The sequence below is a fragment of the Notamacropus eugenii genome, chromosome 1 (genome assembly GCF_028372415.1).
Source record: "Notamacropus eugenii isolate mMacEug1 chromosome 1, mMacEug1.pri_v2, whole genome shotgun sequence".
NCBI lineage: Eukaryota > Metazoa > Chordata > Mammalia > Diprotodontia > Macropodidae > Notamacropus > Notamacropus eugenii.
The window spans coordinates 194093375-194107470 of record NC_092872.1 but is presented as its reverse complement, the minus strand read 5'-3'; the positions used below and the strand labels follow the sequence as shown (position 1 = coordinate 194107470).

General features: G+C 37.0%; 1 protein-coding gene across 5 annotated transcripts in view; it reads right to left on the bottom strand.

The window, feature by feature from the left end:
* ATRNL1 (attractin like 1) overlaps positions 1-14096 on the bottom strand; it is a 1361117-nt gene that overhangs the window by 1057538 nt on the left and 289483 nt on the right. For 4 of the 5 annotated variants that reach the window (XM_072623397.1, XM_072623377.1, XM_072623386.1 and 1 more), the window contains exon 18: positions 9126-9344. The exons of the other annotated variant lie outside the window; for it this stretch is intronic. In XM_072623397.1, the coding sequence (XP_072479498.1) occupies positions 9126-9344 (219 nt within the window). The remainder of the gene's footprint in view (positions 1-9125; positions 9345-14096) is intronic. 5 annotated transcript variants of the gene reach the window in all.

The following is a 14096-nucleotide window of genomic DNA, read 5'->3' as shown; positions in this document are numbered from 1 at the left end:
GTGACTTGCCCAAGGTCACACAGCTAGTGAGTGTCAAGTGTCTGAGGTGAGATTTGAACTCAGGTCCTCCTGACTCCTGCACTGGTGCTCTATCCACTGCACCATCTAGATGCCCCCAATTGCCTCCTCCTGGGCCATCTCCAGTCATCGTGATGAATATCTGGTCACTGGATCCAGATGGCTCTGGAGGAGAAGTGAGGCTGGTGACCTGCACAGCCCTCCCTCACTCAAAACAAAGTCAAGTGCAAGTCATATCTTCATTTCTCTGATGACACGGTCTTCTTTAGCAACAAAGAACAAACACACACATTCAAGACAGTGGAAAGAGTCTTGGATTCTGGGTTCAAATCTTCGTTCTGTGATGTATTACTTTAAGGACTGTATAAGAAAGTTAAAGGAGGAGGTAATGAAGATTTCCATAATGATCCAGAATGAGGATGCATACTATGATATCCCCACTGTAGTTTCCCACAGGAATATAATAGTATACAAGCCACTAGTTCTGACTCTACTAATTGAGGAAATAATGCCCCCTCTTTCAGAGGTGTTGGACAGATTTCACAGTTAAATGACTTAGGGGACTGGGGAAAGGATAAATTTCCTCAAGACAGAAGAGTAAATAATCAGCAGATCCAAAGTCAGAATAGATTGATAAGAAAAGAATTGTTTACTGCTCTATTGAGAGCAGGGATAGATTTTGGAATAATAGATGGCATTCCAACTAATGAACTACACAAAACATACCAAGAAAGGAGGCTTGATACTTGACTGAGCAGGGAAATAAGAACTGCCCTGATGGATCATCCTGAAACATTATATCTAAATTAAACATACCTGCAGGGAGAATAGGAAATTGGCCAGGCCCCCAGCTAAGATCAAAGAACATATACCTCTAACCAGAATGATGACTCCAAAACTACAAATTAGAAAATGGTAAACAACAGTGAATGAGGCTATGATAGTGAGTTCATGGATTCCAGAAGCATTGCTGACCCTATATCAACTCTGCTTCTGGTTATTGTTTCTTTTTGGCTTTGTGTCTGTTAAACTTGTTTGTCAGATTTGTTTTCTGAAGACTTAGTACACTCCACTTGCAGATGCCTGATCGCTTAAGCCAGATGTCACCCCCTCTCCACAACTGCGATGTGTCACTGCTGGACCTGGTGTCAAACAAGCTCTGGATGCCAGCTAAAGAACTGACTTCTCAAAAGAGACCTCTTAGGGCAGGGACGCTCTACATCCAATTTCAGTGAGAAGTAGCTATGGAAGCAGAGACCTTCACTCCTTACCCTAAGATTTGAGGCCCCATTCATTCAAGGGGGGAATGATAGGGTACTTGTGCTCAAGCCCCACCCTAAGATATTGTTTTATGTGCCTATTTTGTGAGATCCCTGTTACATTGTTGTGAAGTTTTGTTGACACCAGTTGCCTAAGATACTGTTTTATATGCTTATTTTCTGTTATCACTGTTACAGTTCTGTTGATACCAGTTGCCCCACCAACTTATGTAATGAATATGAAAGATCTTGCAGATGAATATGACGGCAATTTAAATGGGAAGATCTTTCCCATTCAGTAATAGCTCATATTAACTACTTAAATCACATGGAAGCCTAAGGCACATGTGATGGGAGGAGCTTGCTAAATTAGTGGAACAGGAAGGGTCAAGGAGAACTGGGAGGAAGTTGGTGAGAGATGTTAGAGTGAGGGAGGAGAGGACACAGGTAGGCACAGGTAGTCTTGTGAGTGTTTGTTTGTGGGAAGGACCCAGTTGGGTTTGGGTGGGGAGGGGAAGGTTTGAAAATGACTTTGTCCACTGCAGTGCTAATATGTATTGAGTTCTTGGTTACTATGACGGAGATGGCTTTATGCTGTTGGGATTTGGCTTTTTGATATCTGAATAAATGTTTTTCTTTTGCTTTCTATATGAAGAATCTGTTGTAGTTTGAGATTCAGAACTATGCAGGCATATTCATAGTCACCATTGGTGCTGTGAATATTGCCTTGGCTATACAAGAAGATCTAAGAAATATCAAAGATTAACAATCAGCACTATCAGAACTGATTGAAAAAGTAGCGAATAGTAAGATGACAAATGGGTTCAGCTACATGATTTCAGATTAGAGAGAGGTTTGACTGTTGGAGACCTTTCTCTAGAACATTCCCTAAAGCTTTAAAGGTAATGAAACCTCCTAGAAATGCTTGCTTCTTTTTGATGTAGCCTTCTGCTTGGAAAAAGAAAAGCAAAGAGAAAAGATTCTGAAGGTTCTATATAGGAAGAAAGGTTAAGATCTAATCAGACTATATGTAGAATGCTGGTGAATAAAGAGCTGGTTGGATTTGCCTGTCTTGTTTAGAAAAACTCACTGGAGCTGCTTTCTTCTGGGCTATGTTTTCCACAACTGGATTAGTCAACACAGGGTCATAGTAAATAAACAATTGGCTGGGTTTGGCCAACAGGGCCACTAAATATCCAACCTGTTGAACTATTCAGTTTTCAACTTAAAGGGAATGGCTATTCAAATTAATAGTGTAACACTGAACATCCTTCCATGAGAGAATATAAATTGAACAAGCTTGGAGTTACTATATATAATTGAGAGTAGAAGGGAAGGAAAGTGGTACCTTTACAAAAACTGGTCATATATTAAGGCATAAAACTTTTTTGTTAAATTCAGAAAAACTGAAATATTAAACGCATCCTTTTCAGATCATAATATAATAAAAATTACATTTAATAAGGGACCATGGAAACTGTTTTAAAATTAAAGGCTAAATAAAGTAAGGAAAACTATTAACATAATTGATATCAATAACAAAAGTAACAAAAATCATATAATTATATCAATAGATGCAGAAAAAGCTTTTTGACAAAATACAGCACTCATTCTTCCTGAAAACACTCAAAAGCATAGGTATAAATGGATTTTTCCTTAAAATGATAAAAAGCATTTACCTAAAACCATCAACAAGCATTATTTGTAATGAGCATAATCTAGAAGCCTTTCCAATAAGGGTGAAGTAAGGATGTCCATTATCATCAATATTATTCAATATTGTATTAGAAATTCTAGCAATTACAATTAGAAAAAGAAATTGTGTGGGCTATAAGAAATGATAAGCTGGTTGATTTTAGAAAAACATGGAAAGATATGCATGAAATAATGAAAAGTGAAATGAGCAACACCAAGGGGATATTGTATACAGTAACAGTAATATTTTTCTAAGAATAATTGTGAACCACCAAGTTATTCTGAGTAGTATAATTGGTAACGAGATAAAAATAATTATCTCTTTTTGTAGATGATACCATGATTTGCTTGGAAATTCCTAGAGATTCAACTAAAAAATTAGTTGAATCAATAATTTTAGCAAAGTAGCAGGATATAAAATAAATCCACATAAATCATCAGCATTTCTATATATCACCAACAAAATTCTGTAAGAGATAGTAAAGGATACTCATTTAAAATAATTGTAGACTGTATAAAATACCTGACAGTATACCTGCCAAGAAAAACCCAGAAACTACACGAACATAATTATAAAATACTTTTTATACAAATAAATTTGGATTTACATAATTGGAAAATTATTCATGTTTCATGAGTGGGCAGAGTCAATATAATAAAAATGACAATTCCACCTAATCAAAGGTATTTTATTCAAAGCCATCCCAATGAAATTACCAAAAACTATTTTACTGAGGAAGAAAAAAAATAATAAAATTCATTCAGAAGACAAAAGGTCAAAACTATCAAAGGAATTAATGAGAAAAAAATACTCAAATCAACTTCAAAGAACTTATGAAGGAAGATGCTAGCCACCTCCAGTGAAAGAATTTATAGAAATATATATATATATATATATATATATATATATATATGTATGGATAGTATTGTTTTTACACATGTTTATAAATCTGTGTCAAATGGTGGCATCCTCTAGATTGGGATATGGAGGGAGGGAAGGAGACAGTTTGTAACTTAAAATGTAACAAAATAAATGCATAAAATTAAATTTTAAAAAGAGAGAGAGCATCAAGGAATATTTCCCCAGGAAAGTAGTGAAAACAAGTAGTTAGTAGAAAAGTGGCTTCATGTGCCATAGATATTCACTGACTAGACCAATGACCACAAAACCAGACATGCACCAGAAATGGGTGACCCTGAGTGTATTGTGTATTGGTTTTCTTCCCTCGTATGCTTCTCTGTTTGGCTTCCAGGTGTAATCACACTGCTCCAAAGCTATTAAATGCATTGGTTGGAGGTGATTCATGTTTATAAATGGATTATGATGTATTTTATTTAATGTATTTTATTTATACCTTGACTTGATTAATATGAGTAACTATGATATTACCATTATTTACTGTCTCATTGCTAAGCAAATGTTTATTGCTAAGTCCTAAAAATGTTGTCATTATGAGTGGTTGGCTTCTGTAAATAGAGGCTCATGATTTTAGGCTGTAAATAGGGGGAGTATATTACCCTACAAAAAGGCTACCAAAAAATCCTAAGAAAATCTGAGGTAACCATGTGGCCATGGTTCTACTATTATTCCTGAAAATGAGTAAGACATCCCAGAAACTATGGAAATTTCTATATTCTCAAGTAAGAGGTGTGAGGCCCTACATGATAGGAAGCTACTCTATACCCCAAAGTGTACACTTAGATGGTAACCATCCAATTATTAATTATGCCATACTTGATACTTTTACTGCTTGATAATATCTGCCAGGTTTTGTGATGAACTGACATAGCCTTCAAGAACTTAGGCTCCAGGAAAGGGATACAGTAAACTGCATGTACATTAAAAGTTCAAAAATCCACAGATTATTTATTAACTTTTCTGAGGACACAATCTCAAATTTCAAATTAAATTTAAAAATACTTCTGAGCATCTAAAATGTATGTCACAAAGAGCAAACACTTAAGTTCATGTACTTTATTCAAATGTAGCCTTTCAAAACCTATTCCCTCAGACATAATCCTAACAAAGTATGGTTATCCAAACCTCCGGAAGGTCAAAAGAAGTCAAGAGAAAGGTAAGGGAAACAAATCATCCTCTCACAAAGATAACTGTAGCAATTTAATTCAATAAACATTTCCTAAGATATATACCATATACTAAATGTTGTAGATACAAAGCCAGAAACAAATCCGCTTTCATTCTACTGGGGATATAACCTGCAACAAATAAGTAAATGCAAAATGTATACAAAGCTAATAATTTTATGGGTAAAGAAAGAAGACTTACAACTTGGGTCATCAGAAAAAGCCTAAAGAAAGGTCTCACATCAGAAGACTGAGATGAGCCTTTGTACCACCAAGGCAACATTCAAAGCACCAGTGCTGACTATGAATATGCCAGCATAGTTCTGAATCTCAAAGTATAACAGATACTCCATATAGAATGCAGAAGAAAAACATTTATTCAGATACCAGAAAGACAAATCCCAACACCAAAAGGTCAAATCCGTCATAACAACCAAAAAGTTAATACGCATTAGCACTGCAGAGGACAAAGCCATTCCTCCACATTCTTTCTTGCAGCCCATCACACCCCTCCACCGCCACTGGGTCCTTCCCTCAAACAACACTCACAAGACTAGCTATACCTGCCTGTGTCCTCCCTCCTCTGCCCCTAACAACTCTTACAACTTCCTTCCAGCTCTGCTCCACCCTTCGTGTTCCACCTTTCAGCAAGCTTCTCCTACCACATGTGACTTAGGATTCCATGTGATTTAAGCAGGTCACCTGGGCTTATTAACAAATGGGAAAAATCTTCTCTTTTAAATTACTATTACAGTCTTTAAGAAAGTTGAGGATTACAAGAGGCAGAAAGGAGTGAGAGAATTCCAGGCATGGGGATGATCAAAGGCACAGGGGTACAAAATGGAATTTCATGGTTAGGAAACTCCAAGGAGATTAGTTTGTGAGGAATATGCATGAGGAAGATGACTGTGAAATATCTGGAAAGACAGGCTGGAGGCAGATTGTGATATGCTTTAAATGCAAAACAGGAATTTGTATTTTACTGTAAAGACAATAGAAAACCACTGAAATTTTTTGAACAGGAAATCAATATGCTAACAATTGACAAAGTCAAATCAACAAGCACTTATTAAGATGTGCCAAGTACTGTGCTACATTCTAAAGATTTTCTGACAAAGGTAAAAATGAACCCTGATTTCAAAGAGCTTGCCCTGAGCCATTTCAAGCTTTTCCTAAACTGTACCACTGCTGACTTCCCATCTTCTTCCTTCGTAGTCCTGTCCCCAAACTCTCTGATTCAATTACACTCACTGACTTGCTGTTCTTCATACAAGGCCCTCCATCTCTCTTATCTGTGCCTTTCTACTGGCCGTCTCACATCCTGGAAATGTTCTTCATCCTAATTTTTGCCTCTTGGTTTTTCTGGTTTGCTTCAAGGCTCTGATCAGTGCTTGATAAATGTTTATGAACTGCCTTAAATCTCTCCTCAATTTCCAGTTCTTTGCCACCACAAGGAGAGCTGCTATAAATATTTCAGAATAATTAAGTTCTTTTCCTTTTTCCCTGATCATATTGGAAATATACCTACATATAAAAAATATATCCAGAGAAATTAGTTAATAATATTCAAAGGCAAGGCAACAGCATCTGGTGGACTAGGAAAGGCATCATGCAGAAGAGTGATTTAATGGCAGAGGGATTTATATGTGATAGTGAAAGTAACAGCCACTGGAGTTTGTTATGTAGGATGGATGACATGGACACATCTGTGTTTTAGAAAAATCACTTTGGTAGTTGAGTGGCAGATGGATCAAGTAGGGAGAGAGTTGAGGCAGGGAGAACAATTAGAAGGTTCCTGCACTGGTCCTAGGAAGAGGTAATGAGGACCTCAACTTGGGTGGTGTCTGTGGGAATAAATAAAAAGGCCCTGAACAAAAAATGTTCCAGTGATAGAAATGACAAGATTTGGCAATGGATTGGATTTGTGTGGCAAGTGAGCACTGAGGATGACAACAAGGTTCCAAGTCAAGGTTATTGCTATACTTTACACAATGATAGGAAAGTTTGAAAGGTACAGTTGCAACTGGGTGAAAAATGAGTTCTGTTTTGGACTTCTTGAGTGTGAGATGTCTCTAGGGCATTCAGTCTGAAGTGTCTAAAAACTGTAGTTCAGGCCTAATTAAAGAATGCTACCATGCCCTCCTAAAAGAAAAATCCAGCCTCAATCTGCTTTTATCAGGCTTACCTTACCTCACAGACTTCCCCTTCACATCCTACCTTCCAGGTGAACTGGAAAACTGTTCCCTGAGTTAGATTTCCATCTCCTGAATCTATGTATTCACTTGAGCTGGCTGTTACATCTGGAATGAACTCTGTTAACATCTCATTTCAGAATTCTTCTGTTTTCTCAGGTCTCATTTTAGGCGTTACCTCCTCCATGAAGCATTTTCCTTCCTTCCTTCCTCAGTTGTTAGTGCACTATATCATTCAAAAATTACATTTTATTCATTTACTTGCATAACTGCTGTATGGCTCTCCAACATAGCAGAACATAAGCTCTTTGAAATTGAGGACTATTTGATTTTTTGTTTGTCTATCTCAAGAATATAGGATAGTACTTTGCACATGGTAGGTGTATAATAAGTGATTTTCAATTAACTATTCCATTTTATTCCACTGGTCAGAACATAGACAAAATATGACATTCAGTGCTTAGAAACATAGTTTTTGAGTCACATTGAGGAATTGCAGCACATTCACTAAATGGTGACCAGAATGGTGAAGAGTCTAGAAACCATAAGGATAACTGACATAAGCATGGATTTTTAGCTTTGAGTAAAAGAAGAGTTAAGAAAAACATAAACATTGTCTTCAAATTCCTGAAAGACTGTCATACATTAAAGAAGAATAGACAGGTAGATGGATTAAAGAAACAGAAATGGAAATGTATAGATATCAATAGATACATAGATATAGAAATTGATAGATGATAAAGAGAGAGAGTAGCTAGGTGGCACAGTGTACACAGAGTACTGGACTTGGAATCAAGAAAACTCATCTTTAGGAGTTCAAATCTGGCCTCAGATATTTATTATATGTGACCCTGGGCAAGTTTCTTAACCTTATTTGCTTCAGTTCCTCATCTATAAAATGGGCAGGAAAACGAAACGGCAAACCATTTCAGTATTTTGCCCAGATGGGGTTATGAAGAGTCAGAAATGAAATGACTCAACAACAAAACCAATAGAGATAAACCGCTATATATTAGCGTATAGATAGATAGATAGGTAGATACACAGACATATGTCATATAAGGAAATATATCTATCTATATGACGTATAGATAGGTAGGTAGGTAGGTAGGTAGATAGATAGATAGATAGATAGATAGATAGATAGATAGATAGATAGATAGATAGATAGATAGATGATAGATAGATAGATAGATAGATAGATAGATAGATAGATAGAAAGATAGATAATGTGTGTGTGTGTAATTTTATCTAACTCCCAAAAGCAAATGATGGAAGTGATCTGTGATCATTGGTAAAGTTATAAGGAGATGAGTTTTAGTTCAGTATAAGGAAAATATTCAAATCATGAGAATTGTTCAAAATCGGAATGGTTTGTACTGTTAGGTAATGAGTGCCCATTATTATGAGTGTTCAAACTGAAACTGAATTTTAGGACTACTTTAGATGGGATTTCCACATTGTCTGGGAAGTTGAACTAGATAATCAATATTTTCCAAATATAGGATTCTATGCAAAGCAAAACAAAAGAGCACAGATTAAATTGGAATATAGTCAAACTGGGTCCTATGAAGGTCCTCCAAAATAAAATTTAATTACAAAGTTATTTTCACTGGAAAGAACACTAGATCCATTTTCAGCAAAAAGTAGACATCTATCTCTAGGAAAGAATATTACACATTTCCTATTGGAAGCCTATTCTTATTAAATAAATAACATTTCTGAAATCAACTCTATTAAATAATTTGGGTCATGTAGTCAGCCTAGACTCCTAGCAGAAATTCACAGTATCAATTGAAAACAATATGAGTTTGATTCATTTGAGAACAAAATGAAATTAATTTATCAGTGACAATTTCATCATGCCAGTTCTTACCTGGGCAATAGATAAAAGACCATTCATAATTTTTCTCTCTGGGGCAAAGACTTGTGTCAAGGGTCATCTCACTGGTATGCATCCCAACAAGTTTCATGGGTCCCCTTGAAGAACCTTCAATGCAATGTCCTTTCCCTGTGTTACTAGGATCATTGCACCAACCACATCCAGGTTGTTCTAAACACTGTCCACATGTTCTTAATCCAGAACAATTCTGAGCTGCATAACAGAAATGTGATATTAAAAAATTACTAAATGATTGTATTTCATTTTACAAAGAAAAAACTAACATTATATCTCTTCAGATTACTCTCTAGGCAAGCTGAAAATAGATAATTATGAAACTACAGTAAGATGACAGGCTGTTGTTAATCTTCAATTTAAGAAAAGCTATCAAATATAGTATATCAAAAATTCCTTGGAAAACTCAAAAAGTCAATTGTTAAAGAAATTTTCTACTTTACATTGTGAAGGTAATAGTAATGTCAGGCAAACAAAAGTGTGTGTATACAGTTACATACATACATACATATATCTTTTTCTTAAATTTTAGTAAGTTGTTAAATTGTATAATTATACATCCTGTCAATAATTCTACAGAGCAATGCTGAATTTCATGGCACCAATTAACATTTTCTCCTATTCACATAAAAATGTTAAAAGTGCTAACTGAATACCTCAAATTGTTATTCAATTTTTAAACAATGAATATCATACACATCAAAACAGATAGATGCACAGATGTATCAATTGACATAAAGACAAACAGGTAACAGAGAGTTGCCTTGATACCTACCAACATCTAAGACCTTACTTCAGTTTGTAGATTCAATATATTTTTGCTGACTGACTGAAATGAAGTAAAACAAGATGACCTATGTCACAAGTAATTTTATAATAACTGAAGAAGCAAGGTCTGAGCTACACAATTTGTTAGCAAGTCACGCAACTACAGAATAAATGGGTCCAGAGTCTCCTCAGGAGGCACCAGAAAAATGAAGAGATATTTACAAGGGTTTTTATAGTAAACCACAGTTACTATTTATTTTAAGGTTTAGGGAGTTTCCAGAATTCAAAGATTATGATTGGTTGCACCTGCTTGCATCCTGCAACAATTTGCAGTATAATAATAAATGATTTCCTCAAAATCACATGATTTATAGGAAAACTAAACTCAGGAAGATAAGACTTAACTACAACAGCTGTACAAAATGTCAGAGATGTTACAAAATGGAGTTCATTCAGTTCTTTCAGTTTCCCCCTTTTTTATCCATGGAGGTTTAACCTCCCAAGGAGCACTATCTATAAGCTAGTTTTATAAGATTTTTAACATGGTCATGATCAACCACACACATATAAGTCTGTGGGACTAGGCTGGAACAGGCTTTAGTGCAGCAACTAATGCAAAATCTAAAAAAAATTATATGACAAAAGGCAACAGGGACTATTTACCAATGGTGGTTACCAAGCCGTTTTTCTGCAGCCAAGTGACCCAACAAGAAGAATTCCACCAGGGGTTACTTAGGGTGTATAGTTATACCTTGCTGAATTTTATAAAGGCTGGTTTCAATTTCTCCTGATCAACTGATATAACAACAATGTGGTTGGTTAATCAAAGCACGAGCTCTTCCCTGTGAGGCAGTGATGAAATCTAGAACCAGGTTATTCTGTAGGACCATGTCGGCTAATGAGTCAACTTCAATTTGAAGGGAGTTCATAGACTCAACTGTAGCCTGGATCAATCTTTCAGTGTCAAAAGAGAGATTTTTAGATGTCTGTTCAGCATAGCAATGCTATATATGGAATAAGGAACCAAATGAATTTCATTCCATTCTCATGTTATTTTACAAGGTTCTAGATGATTACTACTTTCCCAGCAGAAAAGATCTTTCCTTTTTTTGTTAGCATTTGTGCCACCATGCTCCCAAGTTTCTAGCAGACTTTCTTCTTGCCAGTATTATAACATGAAGACTGATACCAGTGGGGTCAAACATTTCCACAGACACTCTGCAAACTGGCAGAGGAATTTGTCTTACTGCTGCATGCATGTACACATACACACTCGCACACACACACACGCGCGCACACACACACGTGCACATGCACGCACACACACACAATTGCCCAGGGGTTACAAGTTCCCAGAGGGTTTCATAAGTGCAGAATAACCTTTTTGCAGCATGTTAAATAAGTTCCCTTGTATCTTACACTAACGTAGTTGCTGGATGGTGTCCAGTACCCCAAAGTCTCCCATTAAAAACACCAGCTCCTGTGTGATAGATTAAGTCAGCAAGAAAAACACAATTTGGAATAGTCTGATTATCAGTGACACAAATAATAGGGTCTCCTTTAGAAATATTTGTGAACAACATTGTTTTAGTGCAATTTGAAACAGCACCCCAATTTATAGTGGTATTAATTCCCTCCTCTCTATTAACACACAATGGGATGGTGGGTAAAAGCAACAGAAATTCAATATTCCTGCTTTTGTGGGCAATGGAGGTATCACTAAGAGTCATAAGAAAGCAGCTATTTTCCATATCAACAAAGATGATGACCTGTGGTGAGTTTTTATCCTTTTTAATTGCATAGTATTTTGCTAGCAAACATGGGGGAAAAGACCTTTAAGCCAAAAGAGTGTATTGTCACTTTCCTCAATCTATAGAATCCTCCATCCTTTCACCTGACTGGGGTGTGTAATGGTCTCATTCTCTTTAAGGGGAGGACAATCTATGGATCTGGTGGCATACCCAGGACCCATAAGGCCCAACAGATAATACAGAGTATTTCCCACTTCCACAAGAATATTGCTAATGACTTTGTCTTTTCTTATTTTCCTGTGAAGAGTGTTCAGGAGAAACCCAGCAAGGGACAGAATATGTAAAAGTAGCAATAAGCAATATAGTTAGAAGACCAAGGTGTCCAGAAATCCTTTTTCTCAATCTTGATTGCTACTGGCACAGTCATTATCACTTGGAATGGGCCTTCTGTAGCTGACTAAGTCCCATTGGTCCATTAGAAATTCTTTTTGTTGTTATTTTTCCAATGTAATTCTTGACATAGACCTTAGCTCCAAGACCAAAATCACAGAGTCAAAAGTCCACTAGTCCAGCTTGTAGTGCTGCTCCCACATCACAGAGTTCTTGCAACCTTGTTTGTAATTCCTATATCTAAGAAGCAACAGAAGCATTTTCTCCTAACAGAGATGTGTATACTGGAAAAACAAAGTCTTGCTTGGGCTGTGGGACAGATGGGGCAAGGTGCCAGAAAAGCATTCCAAAAGAAGATATATGTAATTCTCCTTTGGTTTGCTGTGCAGATAGGAAAAAAAAGTCAGAGAAGAACATCAGATCACTTCAGATGAATTTCAGTATATAACTTGCAATCATAGTTTTAAGTTCCTTCTTCATACACTAAATCTAACCTGAGCTTTGGGGGAGGTAAGGTACGTGAAATTTCAGTACTACCCCTAGGTAAGAGTAAATCCTGAACAGAAGAGAATCAGCAAAGTGGATGCCCCTATCAGAATCAGGCTGGAGGGCCAAAGTGGCCAACAATATCTTTCAGGAGAACCTTTGCAACAAATCCAGTTGTAGGCCAAGAGCCAGGAAAGACCTCAAGCCATCTAGTGAGTTGGTCAAAAATAAATAGGCAGATTTTAAAGTGACCAGACTTGGGTATACAAATGAAATCAATCTACACATGCTTAAAAGGTGTATAAGCTCGGGGGTGTCCACCTTAGGCAATGGCACAGAGGCATGCTGAGTAACTGCTAAGCAAGTTGGACAGAAGACACACACATGGGCAGCCATAGGATGATGTCTGAGGCAACTGAAACCTTCCTAAATCCATAATCCCTTGTGTACAAAAATGACCCACTTTATGAACAGATAGACATACCTGGTGATAAAAGCTCCAGGAGAGGAGCAATTTGTTTTCCACAGTCACCCAGCAACCTATTTAACCTGAAAATTTTATTCCCATTTTGTGATTTCAGAGACATTATAGACAAGAGACAGGTTGTCTTCATCAAAAGAGAAAGGAAAAACATGTGCAGGTCCCTCTAGTGCTATCAATTCCACAGTGGCATTGGTATGATTGCTCATGAAACTAGATCTGTTCCAATGGTGTGGGTCATGTAATGGACAATAGCTAAGGCATCAAGAAGCCTCAAGGATGATAAGAAATCTCTAATGAATTCTACATTTGCAAGAGCCTTACTGCCAAAGAATCTCAACCACATGACAGACACCAAATGCATATTGCTAGTCAGTATAAATTGTAGAGCTTTTACCACTGGCAAGGTGACATTCCCAGGTAAGGGCCACAAGCTCAGCAGCTTGGACACTGAGGTTAGAAGGTGGAGAAACCGCCCAAATGGTGTCATGGTTAGGAACCACAGCAACACCAGTATAAGAGAGACCATCTCTCATAAAAGACGCATCCGTATACAAAATGTAATCAGCATTTTGCAAGGGGTTGTCAAACAAGTCATTACATTTTTTTTCAGTTTTTCATGTCCGCTAAGTCATGCAATGGCTCCCTTGAGGCTGGCAAATTGGGGAGCAACGTGGCAGGATTGAAGATGGCATATCACGTAAGAGTGACATTTTCTCTACGCTGCAATGTCATTTTATATTTGGCAAGTCCCTAGTCAGAAAAGGCCTGAGTTCAGTGATGAAGTAAGAAGGTCTCAACCTCAGGGAAACACTACAAAATCAAGGGGTACCCAAAAACAGATTACAAGTTTTCTCCACTACAAATGCAGTGACAATCACGCCTATATACAGGGCAGAGAGCCAACAGCCACAACATCAAGTTCAGCAGAATAATAAGCTACCGGACACAAAGTAGGCCCAATATTTAGATCAGGACATAGGAAAGTACCCCCCTTTATCCCAATACAAAGGAAGTGAAGGGATTACTATAATCTGGGAGACCCAGCGCAGGGGGCAACAACAGGGCAAAGAG